This window comes from Rhodamnia argentea, chromosome 3, assembly GCF_020921035.1.
Source record: "Rhodamnia argentea isolate NSW1041297 chromosome 3, ASM2092103v1, whole genome shotgun sequence".
Classification (NCBI taxonomy): Eukaryota; Viridiplantae; Streptophyta; class Magnoliopsida; order Myrtales; family Myrtaceae; genus Rhodamnia; species Rhodamnia argentea.
Window position 1 is genome coordinate 28,059,919 of NC_063152.1, and position 27,143 is coordinate 28,087,061.

Here is a 27,143-nt window from a genome sequence, read left to right on the forward strand (position 1 = left end):
ACACTTACCAAGTGAAACTGTTTAAGCAGATATCTACATTCACTTCATTATTAATTGGAGAGGAAAAAAAAAAAAAATACCCACAGTAGTCATAGAGATCAGAGTGCCACCCCCATGAGCTTTTCATGGTTTCTCAGATTGGAAATTCTTGTACAAGTTCTATAATTCGAAGTCATTTTCAATTTACAGACAGATTGGCTAGTCATGAGATGTGCAAGAAACGGGGCGATTCATTCGCTCGAGATTGTGATGCGAACTATACTACTCCATACAATCCATAGGCGAAGATCGCATGTGAAGGTAGGCTGCGCGTTGCATTTGCAGGGTCTGGCATCTTAAAAACAAAGGGCAAAATTCACAAGCTCAAGCTTCTTCTCTTTTCTGCACAAATGGATTACTGGGGAAGAGACAAAAAGACGAAGGCTCACATCAAAAGATCCCCCGACGCTGGATGCATTTATCAATCAGAGAGATGTCACTCTCAAACCCCTGCAAGTTAGGGAGAAAAAAAGCGAGCTGATGCTGGGGCTCGACGAGGCGAGCACAAGCATGTGAAGGTGATTAGATTAAGGTGCAAATGCAATTTAAGAGAAAACGACATGCTATCCGCCTCAACAGAGAGCCATTAAAGGGAAATGTCTTCATTCTTGAGTTCTCCACTTAAAAAGGAATCTTTTATTATTATTTTTTTACTGTTTTCATAGAACAGGGCGGAAACAGAGAATGCCCATTTTCTCTGTTTTCACACGTAGAGGAAAAGAACAGGGAAGCAAATGTTTCATTCGAGAGTCAAAGACTGGGTGGGTTGGTTGGGTTTCAAATTCAACTTAATCTGCTTCACGTCAGTCAGGGATTTTCGAAAGAGAAATAATGAAAGGTGAAAGCTGCCAAAAAGGATTCTGATACTTGATTGACAAAAAATGCAGTTTTTCACTTTTCTTGAGCTACCCTTCATGCGAATAATCCCAAACTCTGAAACTTTGTAGTCCAGATGCCATCATCACTAACCTCAAATTAATCAGCCTGGCCATCAACTCTCAGTTGTTAATAGATGCAGGGGTACATAGAACTCAAGCTTTAAATAAATGCATCATCAACAACCTGCGAACTGGTAAAAACTCAGGTCCTAGGCTGCAAAAGTGTACTAAAAATTCTGATTATTAAATGACTAGGATGAACATGATAATGTCCTATTTATAACGAGAACAAGCCCATTTCCCGAGGCATGCAGAAAAACCTACAGAGTCACATAAATTTGCATGCAGGTGTGTGCACACAGCCATCTGGTTTTTGGAATGATGAGAGTAACTCAAGTCTCATGGTCCATAGCCCAAGGAATGTCCGTCTTTGCCGCCCAAGATTTCCGTTTCTAGTCGCACTGTTTGAAAACGCACTTGTTGGTAGGTCGTGTCTTTTAAATCTAGTAGCCAAACTTGACTCAAGAGTCTTTCATCGACTTTCGAAAATGGTTTTCTAACATCGATTGAATTTTCACTGTTGACCAAGTTAGATGCGCGAGTTCCATATTAAATATGTCATTTTTGTCAATAATTTGCTCCGTCGAATTGGTCCCACTACATGAAAATTCTTGCTACGATACTTTGTGATGCCGGGTATCAAGATATTAGATACATGCTTGATCACTGACAATGTTAGCAATGCTAATGAGAACCATGAGCTCTTCCTAACTGGAAGGCCTTCATATTAAGTTGAGCAAGACCTTGTTGAAGTAAGAATGCTGTCACTTGATGCTCTTGAGATGATCAATGGTAATTTACATGTAGAGGTGCCAAAGAGAGGTCTATGTACACAATGACACTTTGCTTTGGGCCAAAAAAGAAACTTATTGATAGCTTTTCTAAATAATAATACTATGAGTGTCATAATTTTTGTTTTTCTCGCTCATTTGAGTGTTAGAAGAAATTCACCTTACAAAATTTGCAATGGGAGTAGAGCAGGAGAAGTGACGTGTGTTTGTATGAACAAAGCCAAGATGAAGGTCTTTTGTATTTTTTGTCAATATTGCGGACTGCAAAGTCCAACAAGATTCGATGAGTACTGAGCATTAATTTTTCTCTCCACGCCGTCGCTTTTTCCCGTGCATTTAGTCTCTGTCGAGTGAGAGAGATCACGCTGAGCAAAGAGAAGTGAGTGAGTGAGTAAAGGAGAAGACAGAGCACGCGCGAGAGAGGGAGAGAGAAGAAGCGTCTTCGTCCATGGGGTCAACAAGTTTCAGAGATAGGGAGCAAGCTTTTAGAGATAGGGAGAGAGAGAGAGAGAGAGACGACATTTGATGAAGCATTTAGAGAAAATCTTTGCCATGTCGGATAAAGATTTTCCAACATCGAAATGAAAAACTAAATAAGAAAAAGCTAATTCCCAACACATATACTTGAGTGAACGATTTTATAGCGATGTAACACTCTAGTACATGAAAAATAAGTTAATTCGCAAATGAGTACCATACGAAATGTATAACATTCATCGTGTTTTTAGCCCGACACTTCCCGTATCTAAAGGTGGGAAGAAAGAGGGGAACGCTGGAACGTGCAACGGAGGGCGAGCAAGGAAATAGTGAGTTTGCCCAAAGAGTACACGTCAACATAGCACAGCAACTACAAGTCAACTCGACCGGTTTTTATATGGTCCGTTTGGTAGGACCTGTCGTTCGCTCCCTGACTCGGCCGGAGACTCAGTGAGTGATACTGACTTGAGTCTGCCGATTTGCAAAGTGTCAAGAAATGGACATCGAGAAACCCGTCAAAACCCACCTCAGGATGTGAATTTCTTTTCATTCCTTTCTTCTTTTTCAATCTCCCCTCCAGCCTCAAAAGCAAATCTCTTTCTTGAGAAACTATTAAATGTCGCTCCCTTCTTCTTCCCCATAACCCACTAACCAGCTCTTGCTCTGCCACTCTCAATCTCTTTCTTATTGTTTCTCTCTCTCTCTCTCTCTCGATGGATAAACAACGCCGCCATAAGCAGGCCAGGACCAGCAGTTGTTGCTCCGACGGTGAGTTCTCTTCCTTCCGTCTTATTTTATTCCCTGCCATTCTCACTTTTTCTTTGCTCTTCATCTTTTTCTTCTTGGTCTCTTCTTTGGCTCTTCACGTTTCTGTATACTTGCTCTGAGCTCTTTCCGTTCGGACTTTTGCATACATGTTTGAAGGCTCTGATTATAATCATTTCCATTTTTCTTGTGAATGTTTTGGCAGAGGTGAGCAGCATTGAGTGGGAGTTCATAAACATGTCAGAGCAAGAAGAAGACCTTATTCACAGAATGTACAAGCTCGTTGGTGACAGGTAAAAAGCACAGCTGAAGTTTGATTTTGCTTTCTTTCTTCCTCTCTCTCGTGTCTCGTAGTTTCACGAAACTAGTGATTAAATAACAGCCATTTTCATTTCTTCAACTTCCATTATTAGTGTGGCGTTAAAGCAAAGCAATGTGGTTTTCTTTTTCTGAGAAGACTTTAGGAGAAAGTATAGTCAGGCCCAACTGATAATCCACATTGTATATCGGCAAGAGTCTCGTGGCAAAAGGCTCCACCAAAGCCGGGTTCCGCAGTGTCTTTAGACATGTCAAGGACCTTGAAGTGAAACCTTGAGTGCCTGTTAGACCAGAAGCCTAAGTATTTGATGTTTCAGGTCACCGTTTAAGAAATAGACCGCCCATCAATCTCTAGAGACTATAAATGCTATTCATTCAGTGATTAACTTCAATGCAGAGTTAGCTTATGGTTGAGTAGACCCTGTTTGTCTTTTCGGTTGCTTATTACATGGGAATAAAAGAAATGGCAATGTGCTTCTCAGGTGGGCGTTGATTGCGGGTCGAATTCCGGGTCGGAAAGCGGAGGAAATCGAGAGGTTTTGGATCATGAGACATGGGGAGGTGTTTGCTGAGAGGAGGAGACAGCTAAGAAGACACAAGTCCTGATGTTAAATTCCAAATTCCTTCTAAAAAAATCAGCTTTTTAGAATTTTTTTTCCCCTGCTCAATCCTCCGTTTTTTAAATTTTGGGGCATGCTAAAATCTGTAGTTTCTCTCCTTTCCCTAGGATTAGATTAGATTAGATCAGATTAGATTAGATTAGACGTGTAAAATGTCACAAGGTTCTTGGAGGTTGGATGAAACTGAAAGCACCAATGGCAGTGACATACCCATTTGGCCAAATTATAAATGAGTCGGACCGTTTGGACTCTCGAAGCTACACAAATTTGCACTATCAGAAGAGGACAGAAGTAGGGACAAAATCCATACCAAAGAAACAAAGATTCGGAGCTTTTTAGATTATTTAGTTTTCATCTCAGTTGGTATGTGGTCCACCAGTTAGCTTTTCAATTCTGGATGGTCGATGGGTCACTTTCTTGAATCTCTCACAAAAGGGAGAGTTGGAGGAAAAAGAAATGGTTCTGGTTAAATTCAAGATGTTCTGCTTCCTTCTGCTATGCCTTAGCCACATGAAACATTTGCTGCTAGACTGCTACGGTATACAGTAATAGAGTCATTTTGCAAGTACACACATGCATCCCTTCATTTTTCCTGGTTCCATGGTCATCCCTCTGAGTTTTTTTCCGATGTAATATCGTAGTCTGGACTCCCAAAATTGCATCTTGAACCTGTCACCAATTAGTATGGCAAATTAAATCGATCACCAATGTGCAGTCAAGGCAAATAGTAGAAGCTTGGCGACATTACTCAAATCTTTCCATTCTCTCTATGGGTTGGAGTTGGGACATTGAAGTTGGTAACTTGTCATTGAGATCTCAGTGGTTTGGGAGAGTGATCTTTTCCTTTCTGAAATGGTAGATAGATTCTTTTGTCGGAAAAGGCAGAGTTGAAGATGATATTGGTCAGATCTGCAAAGGCCCAAAGGGACTTAACAGGTCCCCGCCCAACACATGTTTCAAATGTCCCCCACACGGCTGTGCGTCTTACCAAAGGAATGTGTTTGGTCGAAAACGCCTTCCTTCAACTCGACTTTTGACAGTTCGAGCCCTGTTATTATCGAATGTCGGGTTAAGAAATGCTTGATTGCACACGAATTTCGCATCCGCGATCAGACTCCGCTGCCAGTGCGCACCTTAAAATGCTTGCAATCTCAGTTAATGTTGTTTACAGAAAGCAACAACCTGTCAAACAGGGGCTCCGTCGGTCAAAATGGTAATTGGGGCCTCGACTAGGATCCTTTTGGATCAGCTGCTAAATTGGATCATCTGTCGTTTACCTTCACGTCAAGTCTTTCAATGGTTCTTGGCTTTTTACGTGGTACAGAGCCTACGGACATATCAGAGTCTGCTCGCTCAAATGGCAACGCGAGCGATGGCCGATAGGTCTACGAGATGAGATTAGCATATTTGATGACGTGGCATGTGAGCTCGACACGGGGCGTCCACGTGGGGCCCACATCAATCAAAGATGGTGATGAAGACCAGATCAAGGCCCAATGAAGCCAAGGGCCCAACTGAAGGTCATAAGAGCTTCAAGCTGCCAACCTCACATTACCCATTTTGCAAATAAGAAGCAGAAGCTGCAGCTGAAAGCGCTGGAAAACACAAACAAACAGTGCCTGAAATTGATCGAGACATCGAGAGAGGGAGAGAGAGTGAGGAGGAAGATGATACACCGGAAATGGAGTCTCCTGACTGGTCCCGGCGCTATTCTCGGTGGCATAGTGGCCGCTGTCGTCGTCGCCAACTACATCTTTCTAGGCGTAATCTTCTCTCTCTTTCTCTCTCCCCCTAATTTCAGCACAAAAAAAAAAAAAAGGTTTTTTCCTTTGTTCGTTTTCTAGCTGCATCGTTGCGCGGCTCCCGCCGGATTCTCTGGCTTATCGCTTTGAATTGATGAGCTTTATGCGGGTGGCGATGTTGGATCTGGTTTTTTGCGGATGGCGATTGTGGGGGAGGGACATATGTTGAACTTTGAATGCCTGAACTGACGAGCTCATTGGTATATCGAGCTCGTGTTACGAAATCCTTTTAAGTCGCATGAAATTGGTTTTGACTTAAGGGCTGGGCCCATCACGTGAGCTGACAACAGGTCGATGATATGTTTCTAACTGAATCAGATGAATGATTCTGCTTTTATTTCTTTGGTACTGTCCGTATGTCTGGTGATTACTTGTTCTTCAATACTATAGAAACAGTTGACTGGAAGTCTGTTTTGGCTTCAAAGCTTCATGCCTGATTTTACTGGATTGAAATTACTGGAAATGTACTCGTGAAGGTATAAGTAGCTTGGGAATTCAGTAATGGGAACATTTCCTCTACTTATAAAATTTTGCTAATATATTAGTTGGGTGGTGGTTTTAGAATCATATACTAGGAAAATTCGTTGTTTCATGCCACAATATGCGTTTTCTTGGCATAAGTAGTTGTTCGTAATCCTGACGGTACTCCTTCAGGTTTGCTATCTAGTGGAAGAGGAGGACCAATTGGACTGATGCTCGAAAGAAAGGGATGGTAGGGAGAGAGATGAACTTGTAGGATGAAACTGAAAGACCTACTTTTTTGTTGGGATATTCATGAGAATCCAGTGTTGTCAGATAGACATGGCGCCAGATGGATGCGAGAGTGAAATAAATATATTGTGTGAATTCTTGGACTTTCCTTTTGTCCGGCCTGGCCGGTGTCTTATTGCTTGTTCATAGTTTTGCATTGTCATATTATACAACAACTCGCATTGCCACATCATCTATTAAAACACACTTGTTCTAGGTACATGTACATGACCATTTAATTGAGACTTCAGCTCGTTTGTTATTATCGGTGGCCATGCTATTTCACTTGCCAAGGCTTTTAAGCTAGAATAGGAAGTACATTTTAAAGGCCGGCCACTGACCTTCCACTTAAACACTCGTTGAAAATTTGAGAAAGAGAAGTTGCAGCAACCATTTTAGGGTGCGGTTTACTTCAGTCAGTTCATCAAGCAATTTTTAAGCCGTCCCTTATGTAACGCATCTCTGGCTAAGTATGCAATTGAGTCACAGTGTCATTTTTTGTCACCTTTGTTCTTGATGTTCTTACCTGCTTCATACCTCATTGCTATTTATAGGATCCATTCCGTAAGCCAGAGCCAAAGAAGGAGTACTCACCATCGTCTACCAAGTGATCATGGTGATGTGTAAGCAATCTTCTTTTCCTAAGTTTTGGTCATTGCCTCTGTTGGATTTTCGCTTGGACATGCCAATAACTTGGAATCTCTTATCAGAACTCAAGTGAACGTGAGGACCATGTTTGGGCTGGGTTTTGAGAGTTCTTGAACCTTACGATGGAAACAGAAAGTTGTATCTTGAAATATTAGTTTCGAGAACATTGTTCAACCCTATGTACCTAGCCATTCTCTTTTGTTGTATGCTGCTGTCACATTTTCTGCTTGACTGCCAAAAATAAGGTTCAGTGAACACTGTGGCTAATGCAAATGTTCCCATTGATGGCAGAAGGTAATGAATTGTCATGCTGATATTTCTGAATTAGTCATTTAGAGCTTCAATATTAATGTTACTTTTTAGCGAACTTAAGACCGGCTTTGGTACAATGCTAAACCTTGCTTCGCCAGTTGTGATCAAGGGCGAGCAAAACATCTTTTTTTACTATAGCTAGATTGACCATATCAAATAGAAAAAGGGAAATACATAGGACGGCAACTAAACGTATTTTGGACCTAACTCTATTTTGGACCAAGTTAAAATGAAGTCGATGATCTACGTGACAAGTCTCCAAGCACAAGGCCTGGTCTTTCACTAAATGCACTTGAACATCACTCTGCCAACTTTCCCCATAGGAGAGGTATTTCTGGGGCTAGCTAAGAACTAGAACTAGTTTAACTAGACAAACTGCAAAACACACTTCCACCCCAAACGTATTGCAACCGGGTACCGGGTTAGACTGGTTTGGCGGCGCAAAAAAGCTTGGCGAAGGTTGTTTACAAAACAATCCTATGTATAGCAAGTGAAGCATCAGTGGCGCCAAACGCTGTGGTGTAATTTGTTGACCAGTCAATTTGTGAATTACCTCTGGAGCATGAGAACAATTTCAAAGCAGAACTAAGTATTTTCTCCATTTATGGAGTGATCTCAAAACTTGTAAACGGTCTCCCACATACGAGTAATTTGTGTCACCAAGTGACTTGAAAGAACTTGCAAGAAGGGCTGCCCTGCCGCGGCCAAAGATAGAATAAGTGAATGAACTCCGACAAGCAATCTGCCTTAAAGCAAGACCATCCTGTACCACCCTCAAAAACAATTCAAGAATTGAAGAATGTGTAAGAATGAAGTATTCGTAATTGATCCCTTTACAAGCTTCATCCCAACAGATCAAAAAGGGATGACAATGCTACGACCTTTTCTCCGTATCCTCAGAGATGAAACCATCTCTTCCAAACAATTTATACCGCCAAAATTTCATGTCAATGAAGATTTCCTTTTGAAAGATTCACCAGCATTTCCATTACCAGATCATTCCAAGAATCAATTGGCCCTGGCAAGCACCAATGCAAGCAATCATTCTGGACCTTGGCATTTTTGTCTTGAGCAAATGGTTGGAATTGCCGATACGGACCTGGGTGTGCATCAGGCCGCAACAGCGACATCTGCGTTGTGTCGAGTAATGCCAAAGTGACCCCTTTCTGGGATCCCATTTCCACAGCCGTCCCGACTTCCTCCAATTCAATGTCGCGCATAATTTTGTCCACATCCTTCAGGTCCACCTCTCCGCCTTTGAATGGAATGGTTCTATTGCAAGTCCCCCCACTAAACCATTCCCCATTCTCGAAATGATCCGGGGTGGTGGTTCTAAAGAAAACAAATGCTCGATGTTCAGAATTAGTGACAAAGCTCAGAACTAGCTGAAGAGCTTTTCTGTATGCATAATCGAAACCTAGCTCTGTCAAGTTCTTTCCAGGGCAGTAGTGACATCCCATGACTGTATCATTTTCATGGTAGATGGCAGTTTTCAGAAACCACTTGCCACCGGCAATCACGGCGTAATCATAGTTCTTGTACTGCTCAGTCCATTTCTTGTCAAGTTCGTCAAGATGAAGCTGGATTTCCGATGAGGACACTCCATTTATGTCTTCAAATATATCTGCTTTAACGAGGAAAGGAGTCCATATGACTGCAAGAGTGAAGTTGTGAGCTGGAAAATACCATCTTTTTGATCTGTGCTCTTTGTCATGGTAGACCTCAATGGCTTCCCCAGCCTGCACAACATGATCATAATGTAAAGACTGAAAAAGATTGATCTGCCTCAAGGATCTACACCTTATCCAACTGCTTGGGGACAGCGGGGTTTTTTTATGTTGCAGCTATTATAGGTCCAGTTGATGCTATGTGGAAGAATCTTATAAATGTGCAACCTGATTTACAGGAATGGGGTCTACAATCAGTGCTTCAGTAAAATGTCCGACCATTTTATTGAGTTTCTTGCCTATACGTGCATTGGAAATCTGTCAGGAAAATACCCCAACACTAAAAAGAAGATACTTGCGACAACAAACCAACTTGAAGGATATGCTTGAGTTCAGAAACATCGAATCCAACAAGAAGACCTCGTCTCAATGGGATAAATCCACACCTATGATAATTTAAAGTAACCTTTGGTTGCCTGATGGATGCCACATGGACAGCTGAGTGTGTGCACTCAAAACTAAAGAACTAACATTACCATATGGTGGAAATGGGACTAAGTTTCTAGAAAGAAGTTGACAAAACAGCAAGGCCACCAGAAAAAATGACGAAAATCCCTCACTATTATTTTATTTTGCTCACAACAATGGAAATTGCATTTAAGACCTAATTAGAACTGACAGGTCTTCCTGTGTTAGGGAAAATTACAATAAAACATCACGAAATATTGTATAAGGAGGTGCTTATGATAAGGACAAAGAATCGACTCCCTAGAATGGTGGTGGGCGAACCGGCCAGCTGGGAGAAAGACTTGGTAACCTCTTCAAAAGCAGTAGTCCCACCAAAAAAGTTGCAGATATCCACCACATACAATGAGCTCTTCAAACACCAATTTGTAAGTCATCAAGAAATTAAACCAATTCTGACATCAAACCAAAATAATTGTGTAGCCAAAGCTGCCTGCCAGCCTACCAAAATATACCCTGCCCCACATATAATCAGCAAGAAAAGAGTCCTAGAGGAACAATGGAAAAAGCACAAGGCAATCTCCATCATGAAATTCCACGTGAATAACTCATGATCTTCCACTCGCCTTCGCATCCATGAGTCATTTGATCAAATAATTCTGCGATGGCACTTAAGATGAACATTCATAAACTGTTTCAAACAAATTTCTTTCTCCGTTGGATTTACATTGACTGGCCAAAAGCTCATAGGAAGTGACAGAACAGTTGTGGCAGTAGATATTATGAGGCTGATGCTGAGATCACATACCTGAGAGAGGATGCAGAGCAATGACTGAACATGGTTACGAGAGATGGAATCGCCTATAAACGCCCATGACTTATCCTTCATCGTGTCAAGAAATTTGTCAGGATCAAACTTGGCCAACTCGCAGTCCCGGGGAGTCCACCTCCAGTAGAGGTAACCAGAATCAGGACGTCCATTTTTCATGCAATTTTGATGAGCTTCAATGGCATGGCAACTCTCATTGGTGTACAAGGGACCGGATGGGTCAGGTACCCATTTTCCAACAAAGATATCACAAGTTTCTGCCAAATATTGGGCCAAAGAGCAATTAAAAATACACCACAGCACCACCATCACATTGAAGATCAAAACATGCAAAAGACAAATTAAGTATGATTGCTCTATGCACGGTGCATTATACATATCAGCGCAGAAAAACAAAAATGTTTATATTTTTGGGAAATTTTGAGATTTGTCTTGATTGCATCCAATGACAGAGTAAGCTTCATAACAGATTGTGGAGGACCGATCTTCATCTATCGAAGATGAATACTCACACACACACACACACAAAAGTAAATTTATTACAAACAAGATCCTGAGCAAAATTCCCACCATATATTATTTCCTTATTGAAGGAGGAGTTAACAAAACAGAGGAGGGAGGGAGAGAGAGAGAGAGAGAGATACTACCATGAAAATCAGCAATGCAGTCCCAAAGTAGGATCAGTATGTAAAGCAGAGTGTCACATGTAATTTAATTTTTTCCCACTATTTCATAAACTCAGGTAAGAGAAAGCCAACTTAATGTGAATATACACAACCCCAATAAGAAACATAAAAGCAGGTGTCGTAAAATGAGCTCTTGATCCATCGCCGAACACTTCGTAATAGCTCAGATTTTACTAGCCCAGAGTGATCTAACTTGACCGCATGGTTCACAGCGAATTTTGCAAAACTTTGATAGACAAACCAAATAAAGCAGAAAACACATCAAGTAAAGAACTCTACAGGCTAAAAAAGAATTCAATTTTCTCATTGCATTCGCCAATGCATTTAGTCATTCTTGCAAGCCTTGTATCCCAGAACTTGCAGAGCAAGAACATAGAAACCCACCCACCTGTCCGATTGATCAGGGACTCATTGTTGGACGTGAAAGTAGCGGAAGAATCACCGTCGTCCGGCCTTTGAATAGGCAGAGAGGCAAGAGGCGATTCATTTTCAGTTATTGATTCGGAGACGGGTGGCTCCTGAACGACTGACGACGACAACCTGATGGAATCGGAGACGAAGAGGCGAAAAGCGAGACCTATCAATAGAAACGACAGAGCGAACTTCGCAAAGACGTAATTTTGCTTGAAGAGGGATGATGGGTTGATTTCGGACCTCATTTCCCTCACCTCGTCGTGCCCACGAAAGGATATAGCAAGGTTTGAGAGAGAGAGAGAGAGATTAGTGATTACCGATTGAAGTGTGAGCAAGCTTTTCGCAACAACCCAAGTGGCGTTTAGCCAGGAAGAGTTTAATTGAGATACAGACAGACAGACAGACAGATAGAAGGGAGACGCCACGTGTCATGTCGACTTTTACTCTTCCTCTGAGTAACCTGTTAATGCACTTAAAATCTGTTGACAGACTTAAAATGGCATGCATTGAAGTTCAGACAACACTAACAGAGGAGGGGGGAAAAAGGGATGACCAAAAGAACAGTTGGCATTTAATGGCATATCCAAGTTGCAGCATGGGAAGAGGTTAAGAAATTGAATACATGAAGGTGGAAGATGGTTGCATGAGAGCTCCATCCAAAGCCATGCTAGATAAGGAGTAAGTGAGTACAACTGAATACTGCACATTGAAACTTGTTATTTAATGATAAAGGAGGAGAAAACAGTAAAATTGAATAATGGGTTCTCTGTTTTTGTTTATAGAGGATTGAGGAAGAATGAATGTCACTATGGGGACTGGTTGGACCTGGATATCAAATCTAACTGATAATAACGATTTTCATTTTTTGTTTTGGGTGGTAGAAATAATATGCTTTGATTTGAAGAAAGGTATAATAGGAATTTAGATCTAAGAAGGGTTAATGAGTGGAGAGACTATGAACACAGCTGGCAGGGAACCATCGACAACAACTAGAAAAGCTTGGCAACGTCAGACAGTGAAGAGTGGTCCTGTCAGGGCCCCTCCCCTCTCTCTCTCTCTCTCTCTCTCTCTCTCTCATCTTCTTGGAAGAGTGGCTCAGTCCCAGCCAGTCCCCCAGAGTTTTTCTTTAAGCCGATTAGCCTTTCTCTTTTCTCTTTCTTGATCATGTGCATTTTCTCCTCCCATAGCAACAATTTTTATGCCAGTTATTACGAATTCAAACTGTGACATCCACGAAAGGTTCAATTTGATTTGATTTAGCTTTTCACATCGAACGGCGAATCTCCTCAGTTGACTACCACTTGCTATATAACTCTCTGTCAAACTCTCCTTAATTTGATCAATCGATTTACGACTTTGAAAGAGGTGAAAAAAGGGGTTGTGGCAGAATGATTTTTGATGTTGCTGACCAACCAAAATGAAGCCGTTTCTAACTTCTGGCCATCCTTCTTTTGAATGTTAACGTTAACACCTCTGCGATTTGTTTCTGTCATGTCATCCCACTAGCATGTGCTTCTTTATTGGATAAATTAAGCCATGCCAACGCTGTGAACAGTCAGTTTTGAGGATTCCAGAACGAATTTCCCCCAGAAACAAAAGTGCTGCAACTGATATAACTGCAACGGGTACAATCTCTCTCTCTCCACAGACGAAGGGTACTTTAGTCGAATTGGAATTGGAAGCACTCGATGGCCCACGAGCTAGTCACTCTACAACACTGAAATTCTGATGGCCCAGTGCGAAAAAAAGCACAAGATTTCAAATAAGATCGAGAGTTCAGAGACCCACACTTCATGTGGGGTTGAACTTGTCCCCTCCTTTTTTTTCTAATTAAGGGCCAGGCCATGCGTACACCAGCGGATGGCTTTCTGCTCCTGTACTGAAGAGGTCAATGATTAGCCCAATCTCCTTAGAAGCACGAGCCGGCCCGCCACCTCAAAACTCAGTACTTGGATTATGGTCAACGTCCTATGGAAACGTTAGATGCAAACTGCATATGACATGCTTTAAATTTTGCATTTTGCTACAGGTTTTCACATTCATAGTAAAGCCACTGCGCGTACAGGCAAGAGCATGAGACCAGGGGCAAACGCAAAGAAAAAGACCTTGAATTCAAGCACAATACATACGGAATTAGAATAGTACATGATATACAGTGCAACTATTAAGTACAGCAGTAGAAATAAATCGCCCCCTCATCTGATGTCATATCTCTAAATTCCATTTTAATCAACCCCTGAACTTCTAAGCTCTACAAATAATACACGACATACAGCGTGTCTGCAAGCAAGGTGGAGGTAGAAATCTCAGGACATGCATCAAATCTTCAAGTTCTAAATGAATCACACATTAAGCTTCAAACGACTACCTCCCAGATACCATCAAAGTAAAAATGGTAAAACGAAAAAGAACAACGCAAAACTTTTTCAAGCTCAACTCCCAGCAGTCTGAATACTCGCAGGTACAACTTGATGGCATCATGGTATCGCTTGGGCATTCTGAACTACTCATTATGCAAATCAGTAATCAGCTGCTTTTGGAGCTTTCATACCAAACCCATGCTTCACTTTCTCGATTCTGTATATAAATGAGGAAATCAAACAAGCATTAAGTTTGACAAGTGAGATGCCTTCATTGTCAAGGAAATGGCAGTTTCAACACCGAACAGTGCACATGATAATTTAGATGTGAACTTTTTACTTTCTGTTTTGTCACTCCGCTATAGACCTTGCTATAATAGAGATTTGAAGTAGAAACAAGTAGAAGGTGAAGAAATACATGTGTCCTGGCTATATGAATATAACTAGAAAGGAGAAAAGAAAAGAGCAATTATTGCTATCAAGTTTGTTCATGGCTTTTATACATCATTTCAACCGCAATTTCATTGAAAATTCACAATAATTTCTTTCAGACACTGTATGTGGCCAAATTCAGGCATGCAATTCGTAGGGTGAAACGTGACTAAATAAATTAGACCGTGAAAATCACCAACTACAGCTACTGGCACTCACGTTGGAGCAAGTTTACCGAGGCAATCCAGCTCTTCACCAGTTTCCTCATCCAAGACTCGTCCAGAGATCTCAATGATGTATGACCTATCTCTATCAGTCGGAAGTCCTCTAGAAGCAAGTAAAGCCAAATCCTTTTCATGAAGTTCTCGACCATTAACAAAGACACTTGTATTTCCTCCCGCACAATTCTCAGGCATAGGATGGTTAAATTCTTCAATGAATGGCTGCAGAGAGAGAGAGGGAGAGAGATTCTTTATAACATGTCCAGAAATAAGCCATTCGAGAACGAAAATATGCATAAACATCGGATTTATATTAAGCATTTGGTCAAATAAGTTTGTATTTGCTGCCTCACCGGAATTATGCCAAGACAAGGTCCACCAACGGCCCCCCAAAAACCAGCTTGATAATCATACCTAGGTTAAGTACATTAAGGAAAAAAATTGTGAGGGAAATGTATATAGCTAGAAAATGTGCACGATAGATAATTCCACACATACCAAAAATCCATCAAGCGGAGAACGAGTTTGAAAAAAAAAAAAAAATTCTGTCTAGTCAAATCAAGTATCCCTAGACAAACTAATGGTTAGTCTAAGCTCTAAATGGGAGCTGGATCCATGCATAAAACACTTTGCACTTTCGCCCTTAGGGAAAAGCATGCACAAATAACTCAAAAAGCCAAAAGTCTATAGGCCATTAAACCCTTCCGAATATATGATCCGGAGACTATCTACCAATAGAACAAGAAACCAAGGCCACTTTTGGAGATTGGAAAATTACCAGAAATTTCCAGGCTGTATTGGTCCGGCGAGCTTCTCAGCTTTCCTTATCAAACGATCTGATATGGGATGCCCATTTATTGAGACTTTTGCTTTGCCATGCTCGTCACTTTGATTTGACCTTGAAAGATCCTTGAAGCTCTTCTTGATAATGTTCATGAAAAATGATTCGTTCCCCTTGTTATTTCTTGGTTGATCATGTTCCCTGCTTGCATCTCCAGATTCTTGTGATACCCCAGTATCGGAGCACTCATTGAATGATACTTCCATCTCAGTTGCAAGTGAAGCCTCTTGTAGAGAATTCTGCCGCAAGATGGCCTTATTTGGTAAGACTTTTTCGTGATCTGATCGACTACTGCGATTTCCCTTACCAAACCGGTTAACTGCATGATTATGGGAAGACTGATCAAAATGCTTTTGTAGAGGTGACCCAGGAGGTGGTGGAGACCGTGTGGCATTTATTGGCTGCTGCACCGAGTCTCTCAATCCAATCAAACCATCAGGGGTATGCTCATCATCTGAGATACTAGGGGAGGTAGAATGCAGGCCTTCCATCTCTTGAGAGTTAGAAAGGCTTAAGTTGTGGCATGCTGTCAATGGAGCTTGCTTTCTGTCCAGTGAAAGAAACTCATAAGCAGAATTATCGAAATCATCAGAAGAGAAATTGGTGCTGTCTCTGTTGACATAGCCATGGGATTGCACATAATCGTCTTTCACTACCTCATAAGAGCTGTCTTCATAATCGGCATTAGCTTCTTTTGCCTCCATGTGAGCAGAAAAAACAAGTCTCTTGTTTACAACAGCATACGAAATCATTGTAGAACAGGCCCCGCATCGAACTTTTTGCCGCTTTTTTGTTATGAGCAGAACTTTCTTGGGAAGTTGCAGCAATTCAAAGCAATTGTGACAAGCTATAAATGGGGCAGCACCAGCTATGGGATGCAATCTACGACCACTCCCAGCTAAAACAACCCTTGGAGGTTGGCGTTGCACAAAGCCACCCATTTCATAATTCAAGTCACCTGGCTGTCTAACATGGGACTGTGGCTTGTGAGAAATAAATGGAGGGACAGCAAACCTAGGATTGAGTGAATGATAACCTGGATCCTCATGATGATACAAACCATTAAGTTGTGGGACATCAGAGAATTTCTTATTGTAGAATGCAGTAGGTGGAACTGCTGTAGAAACCTCCCGATGGTTGTCACAGCAATGGTAGCAACGGCAAGTAGACTGATGAAGACTTGAACCATCGTACCGTCCAAAAGGATCTGAAGTAGCATCAGCATACTCTCTCGCATAGAATATGTGAGGAGGCGGTCGATGGTATTCACCTGGAGCTGTCCCCTGTACATGAGAAGCATAATTATCTTTGTATCCAGGGAAATGATTGGGATTCTGCATTGAGCTGTAAAATCTGTGCCCAACATCGTGCTGGTTGGTGTAAGAGAAAGGGTTTTGCTGCTGACTTGTATAAGGGAGCCCAGCAGAATGTCTATAAGGATCAAAGGACCCAAATGGATTTTTATTCAAATCTGAAGAGCCAACAGGAAAGCACACATTTGGACCAGCATAAGCATCTGGAGCAACCATCCCTCTATTTAGAGGAAAACCATCCTTGGCATTATCAACCACATTGCAGGACCGAGCAAGTTGATCCTTAAGTTCATCCAGTTTTCTAAGGAGTTCAGCTCGATCACTTTCAAGGTAATGAACTCTGTTACCTTCATGATGACCATTGTGTTTCCTAAATGGTGCTTCATGACTGCAATGAGAATCTAACTGGTAATTTGAAGGACCCTCATCAGGATACCTAGAAGTCGATAACCTTACACCGTGGAAATCACCATGCATGCTTTTTGGATATCCATCCTTGCTACCCATCTCCCTAGTTTGCCGATCCACCATTTTTCCTGATCTTTGAGGCCCATTTGGGGAACTAATTTCGGGTCTGTATTCTCCATTACCTTCGCAAAGCCCATTACCAGCGTCATCCTGATCGAGTTGACTTTCAACAAGCCAGTTCGGAGTTGCATCTTTGGAATCGTAATTAGCAAATTCACTGCCTACTGTGCCATTTCCCTCTAAAGCCCCGCGATCAGAACTCAAAGATCCCACATTGGGTTTGACATCCGACGCAGAAGAGCTGCACAAGTTGGCTGTTGCTTTTTCTGAGACATTCTCTGATTTTTCACAGATTCCTCCAATCCTCTCGTCATCAGACTTCTCAGATAAGCAATCAGATCCCTGGACCTTAGGTTTTGCTGCATGTCGAGAAAAGAAAGAGTTCAGCTTGAAGATCAACATTTCTTTCATGTGTAAACATAGTTAACTTACCCTCCTTATAATTTCCACATCTATCGACTTCCAAATCTTCTGACTGCAGCAGAAATGACAAGTACCGGGGTTTTGAGTTCGATCAGGTACTTCTAATGTCCTCTAAACCTCCTTACTTTTCCACAATTTGGCTTGTTTTTATTATTTCAAGTGAAAATGTATGTTTTTACTTCTCCGATTCTCCTCCTTTTCAAATCGAATCAATCGCAGGAAGCCCTCTATCAGACCAAAAACCCTGATGAATGAGCATAGGCAAAGCCATCATTTTGAAACCGAGACACGTATCGTAGTTTGTAAAGAAAGAATTCATAATCCCCAAATCACGAATCATCATACTGCGGTACAACATCAAAGTTCCGACCAACGAATCTAACACAATGCCTCGACTTTTTAGCAAATCGCGAACCATTCAAATTGACTCAGCAAACGCGAAACAAAATCAAAGCAAAAATAGAAACTTTACCCCGAAGAACAGCTCCACAACCACCGCACTGATAAACAGAGTAATCGGCGAGCTCCGTCAACAAATTCTCGCACTTAGGACACCGAACCAGCCGAACTTTCTCCGCGTTTTCCATTCAAAGAAAAACCTCTGAGAACCAGAGCGACAAGTCTAAGCAGAAAATAAAAAGTTTCTTCTTTTATTATATGGGAGAAGATCAGGGGGAGAGACGATCGTTGAGCTGGATTCCTGAGGTCTATGGGTGGTTTCTAATGCGAAGAGAAAGGGACACGCAGGTCCGCAAAGAGTCGAGACTCGCAAAGTCTTCGATTTTGTGAGAAATGTCCACTCTAGAGAATTTTCTGCGAACGACCCTCTCAAACTTGTGGGACTCTGCAGAGAAAATTGACGCTTGTGGCTGGGATTTTAGAGAGGGAGCGTTGGGAAGGATCATTTTCCAAAGACCATTGCAGTTGCCGCGGAAAGTTGATGCCGAAAGGAAATGCGAGTGAGGAGAGAGAGAGAGAGAGAGAGAGAGAGAGAGAGAGAGGGGAGACGACGTCGTAAAGAGGGTGGGACAGCGTCGTTGAGCCAATGATGCTCCTCGGAGTCGGGGACTGACTAGGATTCGAACATAAGGAGGACAAATGTGCGAGGACAAGAATTATGCGCTATGTCCACCCCTTGTTGCTTGTTGTTGTTGCTTGTTCAGTACTTGATCTTGCGATGATAAACACCACTCAAGTTCTGTTATTTTATTGATATCAACAAAGGACGTTGAATTTGTGGTGCACCCACGATCCAAAGAGCTTTATTTTCTAAGCTAATCCGCTGTTAAACTCAAAACTTAAAAATGTTCGTTCTATGTAACGATAACAAGCAAACAGCTCACCTCCATTTATTGAATCGAAAAATCAGTGCGAGTCCTTGAACTCGAGGAGATAATTGTGTTATTCGATTTATACGCCGGCTCTTTCTAAATAAAGGAGAAAGCAGGCTGGTTTAACTAACTCCTCAAACGTTTGACTAGATCCTGTAATTCATTGGTTTCGGATTAGCAATGATAAGTAAGGGTGCGACTGCTTTTCCATCACCTGAGAGAGAGAGAGATTCGATGGGTTGATGGGAAGGAAGTGGCGCTTTTGCTTTTTTGCTCAATTTGTTTCCTCATTTTATTATTAAGATTTCAGCTTTATTCGCTCTTTTATCTTACCTGGAGAAATGAAAAGAGGGGAAAAGGAGGAAATGACAGGGGGAGAGAGAAAAGCACTGTTTTGGACTCTCCTGAAAAGAAGCGAAAGTGCAAAAGTCGGAAAGCGAGAGCGACAGACAGAGAGACAGAGGCGCGTAAAATTACAAGTCTGAGACTTTCCTCAGAATTTGACCGGTGCTCACCACCTGTCTAAGATATGTTGGGGCCCACTCAACCAAAGCCCTGCCCCGGGGTGCGGGTGGGGGGGCCCACCTACACACTTGTTGACTTTAAGGTTCGGACAGCGTTGCGATTTCTCGGAACGATGTCCAGGCTGGCAATTCCTCGTTGGAACCCGAAACCAACCGAAAGAGGAGTAAAGGGGTTTGGGGGGGGGTGTGGAAGGGAGCTCACGGACTTAACGAGGTGGTTGAGTTGAACTCGAAGGAGATGAGCATTTGTCTTTACGAGGGGAGTTGAGCGTCATTGATGCAGAGCATTACAAGGCTTCGCCTTTGTGCTGCTTGCGACCCTTTTCTGAGGAGACGCGGCCCACCTCTCCAGACAAAACTTGAACAAGCCTCTTTCGGAGGACCTTCTCTTGCTTCCCTTTCTTTCCTTTTGATCTTGGCTTCTTCTTTGCGAAAACAATGGTTCCTGGTTAGGACGCTTAGCAGCTGATTAAACCTTTGCTGCTATGCGATATTGACAGCAGCTCTCCTGGACAAGCAGAGCATACCAATTCGTGAAAAGCCACAGCGAGAATGTAATTCCTTTCACATTTTCGAACCTCTTTTGCGAGTGATACATCTTTGACCAAACTGTCATGATGAGTTGAATTTAAGTGAACTTAGGAACCCGCGAAATTAGTTGACGTTGACGGGAATTGACGAACGAGGAACCACGAACAGAAGCATTCTATTAAGGAATCTCTGGAGGAGGTTAGGAGGTCTCGGCCTCTTGATGGCATGCACGTTAGGATCAATCAATAAACCAACCTAAATCCACTCAACAATCAACCCCACCCCCATTTTTGTTGCTCCATGACAGACTGTTCCAATTTTTTAGGCTGAGCTCGGGCCAATTTGCCGCCGACCCGAATGATCAACTACCGCGCGCCAGCCGCACAACATAAAGAAAAAAGGTGTTTGCTTGTTGGAAGGAGTCTTTCGAAAGTCCTTATGAAGACTAGCCGCTCTGATAGCAGAGGACTACTTCTTATGCTCAGGCTGTGGAGGGCTGGCTTTTGATCCACCATTGCAAAGATCATTAGAGGTCTCATCACATGCTGTCGCTCTGTTAATCAAAATACTAAAAGACATTGCCGTTTTCCCTAGCCTAGTCATCAGGCAAGAAATGCCCCTAGAACAAAATCCAAACAAAAGGCTCCAAATCCAGCGCAGGTCGCTACACAGCAATCCATGCAAAATAAAGGTCTCGTCTTTATCCCTCTCGTGTCTCTGTCGTTCGCATTGTTCATTGCCCCAGTTTCCGCTTTACCTTTCTTCCAGAACTCGCCAACGTTTAATCAGTAGATTACTTTATTTCAAAAGATGGATAAGCTCAAGGTTGAATCCCGTCACGTTTACGTTATTTGCAAGTCCAGGCATGTTTGTTGTCCGCCTTTGTCTCGTACTACGCTATTATGTGACAGGTTCAGCAGCCAAATCTCAGTATTGACAGTATATTTGACCAGGTCCAATCAAGCAAACTATGTTTTCTGCATCATGAGCCGAATATCTCTCTACCTAAGAAACAGTTGAAACCACAAACTTTAAACAGCCTGAATATCAATCATTCCCAATCAGAAAGCCGTACTGAAGTAACTGTTAGCGACTTCGCCACACAATATCTGCAAGACCATGCTGTTGTTAGGCCCTATACACCTCGGGGTTTTGAATTGGCTAACGGCGGCTCCTAATCCTAAGTAGTAGTCCAGGATCTTCTGGAAAGTACCTCTCCGGACAACTCGGAGTTCGAGGGCCCCTATCGCGCCCACCTTGCGCGCGCCAACGTACCCTGCATCGATGAACGAGCGGTCCAAACAGTTGCAGCATTCTCTCAAGATCTCCTCGCTGGCTTGACCATTCATCTCCCAGAATATCACGTAATGACCTGGGTCCGTGGAGAAATCCACGTGGCTGGTGAAATCTACGACTTCGAGAGTTTCTTTTACCAGCAACTTGGCTGCTGCTTCGACAGCTAACTGCAAGTCTTTCTCGGTGTTCTTGTCAATGTTGACGGTAAGCAAGAGATTTCTTCGGCAGATAAATTGGAGTTCAGGGGTGGAGTTGTGAAATCCTATGACCTTCACCACGTCTCCTAGCCTGTATCGATACAGCCCTGCAAAATTAAAGTCAGAAAATCACCATTCAAGGAACTAACCAGAACAGAGATGATAAAAACAATAAATGGGAAAAAGAACTAGTAGAGAATGTCTCGTATAGAACTTATTTAGCTCAACATCGCTTGTACCAATGCATAACTCTCCTAACAATAGCCAAATTTGTTGCTGGGTAAGGCAATGTAAGTAGGAATAGACACCGGATTACAGCAGTCTAGATGGTATAATTAAAAAAATTTGCATCACATGGTTATCCAAACAAACCATCAAAGAAACATAACAATGACAACAATCATTAAAAATCGCCTGAATCTCGAAGAGAAAAAGGGAAAATGGTAAGAGTGAGCCTTATTTTTTTGTAGATACTAAAATACAGAATCTTATCACAATAGCAGGATGGGAGAATGATAAAATGTTCGAGGAGGACAAGTATGACAAGGTTGCCATGTGCGGGAGCTTAAGAAAGGTTAATTAACATAAAATAAAGCCAAAAAGGTCAACAATGAGATTCTAAAACTGGCCACAAGACACTGGCATTTCCACTAGGCAACAAATTAAGAGAATAAAAAAAAATATCCAATTGGAGGATTGTGGATTTATTACGGTCCGGCAAAATATATTCTATCTATAGAAGCAACGACCTCAGGTCTTATTCTATATTTAATCATAGAGCTTATCTCCATAATTTTAGACCAAAAAAAGAAACTTTTCTCTTTAATGATATAAAATAAGAAAAAGAAGGCATTTACCTAACCTTTGTTTCGTCTTAGACCTTGAATGCGGTCCTGGTGGGGACTGAAATAAATCTTTTAGAGTAAGAAAACAACCGAGAAATTCTTCTGCATCATTTCTCAAAGAAGCAGTCGTGTTTTGATTGTTTTTTCAATCAATTCTTAAAATTTTATTCTACAGAAGCAATTAATGATCATGTACTGTGGTAGATGCATGAATAGTTCTAGGGCATAACCTTAAAGTGAAATTCTGCTCTACTTTTTCTGCAAAAAGAGTGGCCGCTAACCCAACCCGGAAGTGGTGATGGAATAAATTTCTATGTTGCACAATTTCTTGCTGCTCAAGTATGCAACAAATCTTGGACCAAAAAAAAAAAGTATGCAACAAATCGAAATTTATCGGTGGAACGAAATCCTAAACAAAAAATAAAAGACGTAGCCCCTCTCTTCTCTCTTTCTCTTTCTCTCTTGTGTGGAAGCTAGTCCACTGACTTTCTTCTTAGTGCAGCAAAAGTCTCCTCCTTCCTTAATGGAAGCCAGCATATATTCTTCTTTTGGCACTGGTAAAGAGTCTTCCACTCAAGTCACCCCTCACGAGTGACCCAGAGAACCTACCGTCAAGGCAAACAATCATAAGCAGAGACGATATAAGGTACAAGAAGTCTCCGCATGAGGGAAACATTTCACAAAACATCCAAGTCCAACCTCAAAAAGGATCTTTTCGATATCAATGAATGAATGTGGACTTGCAATAAGATAGATGGAGGACTTTGTTTGTGAGGGATAAAACAAGATGAGCCAGCCAAGCACAGAGAAACAGACAACCCCAACGCCAATTAAAGGAACACCCACAAAAACCTGCCGACAGTAACACATGAATTGGAAGAGCCATTGGATTTTCTCTCCCGATATAAATTTTGGGATAAAACAGAAGTGAAAGGATCTAGGAATCTCTGAGGTTGTGCCATGAGAATACCTCAGAACACACCAAAAATACGACCGAATACACATGGATCTTCTAATAAAAGGCCATCTATCTTGTAACAAATACAATGGACCGCTTACGTATGCCGCCTATTCGTCTAAATGGCATCAGATGAAGAAATAAGGCTGATCTCAATGTTCAAATTGCAAATTCTAATCCCACTAATCAAATGATCTAAAATGAAAAGATCACGCTTGCTGGTTTTGTCTTATTAACCGTGAGAACAAATGGTTTGTTTCACTCCTATTAGCACACAGGATTTAACCACCCTAAGTTAGCCTCACACATCTTCCTCCATACACCAGAATACTCAACAAATTAGCATTTGTTTTCCTCTGAAAACAGAAAAAAGGTTTGCATTTTTTTTAAGTTAGAAAGCCAGAGAAGAAATACGGTGGAACACTTAAATGCATGGCCTGGGAGACAAAATTTCATCCATGTGTTGTGTTTATGTGATACTGAAAGATATGACAATAAAGAAAACTTGTCCTCATTATGAGGACACAACCTAGACATTAAATTAACAAACATACCTGCAAAATTGGTGACAATAATCTCATACTCCTCACCAGCCTTGACTTCAGTCAGACCCACTGGCTTTGGATCAACACATAGCAAAGTCGATGATTCTTTGTCTTGCCTTGAGATCTCAGTCATCTCCCTGAGAGGGATAAATTCAAAGTAGCCAATGTTTGGAAGAACGGCAAAAGAGGCCAACTCCGGGGGCAACTTAGGATTTACGTTAGCTCCAATCCATCCTTCAGAAGATCCATAATCTGCACTTAACAAAGGCAGATCCCCAGCGTAGTGCCTCAGTTTCTTTACATACGGCTCCATTGACCCAGTCATGATCCCATAAATGTACTTGGCATTTGGAAAAAGCTCTCGAATTACTCCATACCAATTATCCAACCTGGAGCATTTACTGTATATGAGAGCAGCCAACTCAGGGTCTGGCTTAAGCAATTTTGACATAGCTGCTCGGATCGATGGGACAGTAACTTGACTATTTAGATCCCCATGCCTTATATCACTACACAGTTCCTGCCAAACTGATTCGAAGGTTCGAAATGCATGGACGATGCTATGAGCAAATGTGGAGGACACGAACTGGACTTCGTTGCAGGAGATAAGCCCACACAAGAGATGGCAATATAAGGATTGGTGGAAATCGGGACCGAAAATCACCTCATCTGGACTGCAACAAAGAGACTGCATTGCCCTCATAGTACTTTTAAACTGTGCACTTCGAAAGACATTAGTTGTGGCAGTACCAGCCGCCAGGCCGCCTTTGGTTTTAAACTGCCTGCTGCTATAAATGAACTGCAAAGCCTTTCCGCTCCCAATACGGTACTCTCTGTGCAGGATAATCGACTTTCAAGATAAAACTTTGCAGCACCCATAACAAATTTAAGACAGTGATCAAGATGATATTTAGTGTGCTAAAATTCCACAAAATCTTTGCCTAGAAATATGGGGTTATGTAGATTATAAATTCTGCCCCCAAAATCAAATACAGTATTTGGGGTTCATGTAGATTTATCCTGAGTTATCTATCAAAAGGACTGTGCAGATCACAAACAAAAAGGTTAATTAATGTATATATGCTGAAACTGATTTAAAAATAGTCACACAATCCTGAAACTAGCAAGAGCTCTTCTAAGTCTTCTTGTGTACCTGTTTCGAAAGGCAAAAGAGGTTCTGTATATTTGCATAGTTGACTCTACAAGCTCATCATTGAAGGGTACATATTTCGGCCTTCCCTGAGTGGTACCAGAACTGCAACGTCATGCAAGAATCAATTATGGCTACAAAATCCATTCATTATGGTTTCATAGTGATAGAATCGTCGAAGCTCTATTACCTTAATGATATCGTGGTTATGGGTTTTCCGGTGAGGATTGGGGACGAATCACCGTCTGCAATCCTCTGTATGTAAGGCTCCAATTCCTTGTGAGTAACCAGAGGAACATGAGTCTTGAAGCTCTCGAGATCAGTTTTTCCCTTAAGCCCCAAATTCTGCAAGTACTCCGCCTCAGCATTCTCTTCCAAGATCTTCTTCAAGGTCTCTTCTTGAACCCTTTTGGCGTCTGTAGTCATAGCCTCGAATTCATCTATAACAACGTCAAAATTCATACTCTCCATCCTGTCCAACATCTTCAAAAGCCCCTCAGCTGCAACATAAGCGAAAAAGAACGTCAATATAAGTACCACCAAAGATAAACAGAACAGTGAAAATACTGACGTGATGTAATTCCCTTAAACGTAATCAATTACCTTAAGAGGGCCAAGTAGTACATACTCAGACGCAAAAGAAAAAATAGATTACTTAGGCATTCAACAAGCTGAATTTCTTCAACATAGAAAGTCAAAAATGGTGAATAATGTCAAGGTGAAACAGTGGAAGACAAAATTTTGAATCTTTATAGAAACAAACGTTTGGCATCATGCATGATCATAGAACATCCACTGAGGGAGCTTGTGTCCAAGAAAGACCAAATAAATAAACAGCTGGCGTATTGACTTTCTGGGACTTCCTCAAGCCCAGAAAAGGGAGCTTAATAAGAGCAGGTTCAAATTGCCTATTAAATCTCCAAGTTCAACTGTCACCTTAAATAAACAAAAAAAAAATGAAAAGAAATGCATGGTTTACTTCATAATTTTAAGTCCAGCAGAAGAATATATTCATGCAATGATCAACATGAGAAATCATAGAGTAAAGGCAAACCTTGACTTATTGGGTGAATCTCAAAGAAGCGAAAACTAAAAAATTTCCCAGAGATTAATGAAGCATGAAAAACTTGCATGCCACAAGAAACAGTTCCTCAGCCCAAGTTTGGTACAAGCAAGAATTGTGGTATGAATTCCAACCTTTTTTTTTTTTGGCACTCTGTTCGAAAGTGGTCAACTCAGTCAACCAAACAGAATATTCGCGGAAGCTGCACCTCCATGCGCTTCAGTGAATTGGGGCGGTGCTGAAAAGCAATAAAAACAGAGATCAACAACCAATAGAGCTGGCGAATAATCCAAACTGTACAGTGAGCCCAAGCCGAAAGCAAATATTAGTTTCGAATTGACAACCCGAGATTACAAACAGGGAACTTTGGATAAACAGAAAAGAAAAGGGAAAGAATCAAGGTGAACAAGAGACACCAGCACAAACACATACACAGAGAGACAGAAGGAACTAGCAGCAGAGATGGAAGATGAACTCAAGAACATAAGCAATGGGTGAATGCAAAGGAAGAGGGAGAGGGAGAGGGAGAGGGAGAGTACCCGGAAGGAACCAGAACTCTGAGAGGAGCTAATTGCTGTCGAAGCGAGTGTGTTTTTATTGGGGGGAGGAGAGAGAGGGAGGGGCTGACTTGGGTCTGTCAATCTCGATGCAGACGAGGTAAAACAGGGGACAACAAGGCCGAGGTCTGCAGAATACATCACCGACTCCAACTCCAACTCCGACCCCTGTGCCACTCTTTTGTCTTCTTCTGCATTATTTACCCAAGAGAGAGAAAAAGAGATCATGTTGTTGCAATCGTTCGTTTCTCGTGTCGTGTATGTTTGTTTGTTGGTCTCCATGTCGAGCAGGAGAGAGAGAGAGATTCGTTCGGCTGGCGCTGCCACCATATGAAGCGGAAAATCAGCCAATAGCAAACTGCCTGCACCCTTCAACTCACTCTCTGCATTCTTTTACCCACTTTGAACATTATCTCATCAGACTTGACTAACTGTCTCACCTTCCCCCCCTCCCAAACCACATATAAACATATGTACATTTATATTGCCTATCCATTTAATTTCCAT

General features: G+C 41.8%; 4 protein-coding genes and 1 long non-coding RNA gene across 12 annotated transcripts; 2 read left to right on the forward strand and 3 right to left on the reverse strand.

Moving 5' to 3' along the window:
* Nucleotides 1-2,724: 2,724 nt before the first annotated feature.
* On the forward strand, nucleotides 2,725-4,200 carry LOC115753589 (transcription factor CPC). The gene is made up of 4 exons (XM_048276775.1): nucleotides 2,725-2,801; nucleotides 2,843-3,013; nucleotides 3,216-3,303; nucleotides 3,811-4,200. Exons 2-4 carry the CDS (start codon nucleotides 2,959-2,961, stop codon nucleotides 3,932-3,934), a joined length of 267 nt encoding a protein of 88 aa, XP_048132732.1. The 5' UTR covers nucleotides 2,725-2,801; nucleotides 2,843-2,958; the 3' UTR covers nucleotides 3,935-4,200.
* Nucleotides 4,201-5,503: 1,303 nt separating this feature from the next.
* On the forward strand, nucleotides 5,504-7,475 carry LOC115753590. The gene is made up of 3 exons (XR_004016890.2): nucleotides 5,504-5,711; nucleotides 7,055-7,123; nucleotides 7,211-7,475. It is a non-coding gene; the product is annotated as an uncharacterized LOC115753590 (long non-coding RNA).
* A 709-nt stretch (nucleotides 7,476-8,184) lies between these two features.
* LOC115753505 (protein trichome birefringence-like 25) lies at nucleotides 8,185-11,937 on the reverse strand (the record flags this gene model as incomplete). The annotated part of the gene is made up of 3 exons (XM_030692132.2): nucleotides 8,185-9,199; nucleotides 10,401-10,678; nucleotides 11,496-11,937. Coding segments are annotated over 3 exons (1,512 nt in total), but the record flags the coding sequence as incomplete, so codon positions are not given.
* A 1,671-nt stretch (nucleotides 11,938-13,608) lies between these two features.
* On the reverse strand, nucleotides 13,609-18,459 carry LOC115753503 (protein ENHANCED DISEASE RESISTANCE 4). The gene is made up of 5 exons (XM_030692126.2): nucleotides 18,112-18,459; nucleotides 15,313-17,575; nucleotides 14,888-14,948; nucleotides 14,533-14,756; nucleotides 13,609-14,098 (listed from the first exon to the last, which is right to left on the reverse strand). The coding sequence occupies exons 1-5, from the start codon at nucleotides 18,224-18,226 to the stop codon at nucleotides 14,041-14,043; spliced, it is 2,721 nt and encodes a 906-aa protein (XP_030547986.1). The 5' UTR covers nucleotides 18,227-18,459; the 3' UTR covers nucleotides 13,609-14,040.
* A 2,527-nt stretch (nucleotides 18,460-20,986) lies between these two features.
* LOC115753504 (jasmonoyl--L-amino acid synthetase JAR4-like) lies at nucleotides 20,987-26,886 on the reverse strand. 8 transcript variants are annotated; one of them, XM_030692130.2, is made up of 6 exons: nucleotides 26,630-26,885; nucleotides 26,214-26,317; nucleotides 25,207-25,516; nucleotides 25,020-25,121; nucleotides 23,876-24,699; nucleotides 20,987-21,625 (listed from the first exon to the last, which is right to left on the reverse strand). In XM_030692130.2, exons 3-6 carry the CDS (start codon nucleotides 25,497-25,499, stop codon nucleotides 21,087-21,089), a joined length of 1,758 nt encoding a protein of 585 aa, XP_030547990.1. In that variant the 5' UTR covers nucleotides 25,500-25,516; nucleotides 26,214-26,317; nucleotides 26,630-26,885; the 3' UTR covers nucleotides 20,987-21,086. The 8 variants fall into 8 exon arrangements, with proteins under 8 accessions (XP_030547990.1, XP_030547988.1, XP_048132667.1 ...); XM_030692128.2 differs by having other exon boundaries at nucleotides 26,619-26,885; XM_048276710.1 differs by having other exon boundaries at nucleotides 26,506-26,885.
* Nucleotides 26,887-27,143: the final 257 nt, after the last annotated feature.

Coding starts and splice junctions, on each gene's coding strand:
- LOC115753503 (XM_030692126.2), bottom strand. CDS start 18,226: ATGGAAAACGCGGAGAAAGTTCGGCTGGTTCGGTGTCCTAAGTGCGAG. Junction 14,949..15,312: donor ATACAGCCTGGAAATTTCTG/GTAATTTTCCAA, acceptor TACTTAACCTAG/GTATGATTATCAAGCTGGTT. Junction 14,757..14,887: donor CTTGTCTTGGCATAATTCCG/GTGAGGCAGCAA, acceptor CTCTCTCTGCAG/CCATTCATTGAAGAATTTAA.
- LOC115753589 (XM_048276775.1), top strand. CDS start 2,959: ATGGATAAACAACGCCGCCATAAGCAGGCCAGGACCAGCAGTTGTTGC. Junction 3,014..3,215: donor CAGCAGTTGTTGCTCCGACG/GTGAGTTCTCTT, acceptor ATGTTTTGGCAG/AGGTGAGCAGCATTGAGTGG. Junction 3,304..3,810: donor TACAAGCTCGTTGGTGACAG/GTAAAAAGCACA, acceptor TGTGCTTCTCAG/GTGGGCGTTGATTGCGGGTC.
- LOC115753504 (XM_030692127.2), bottom strand. CDS start 26,149: ATGCAAGTTTTTCATGCTTCATTAATCTCTGGGAAATTTTTTAGTTTT. Junction 25,122..25,206: donor ATAACCACGATATCATTAAG/GTAATAGAGCTT, acceptor ATGACGTTGCAG/TTCTGGTACCACTCAGGGAA. Junction 21,626..23,875: donor TATTGTCACCAATTTTGCAG/GTATGTTTGTTA, acceptor TTAATTTTGCAG/GGCTGTATCGATACAGGCTA.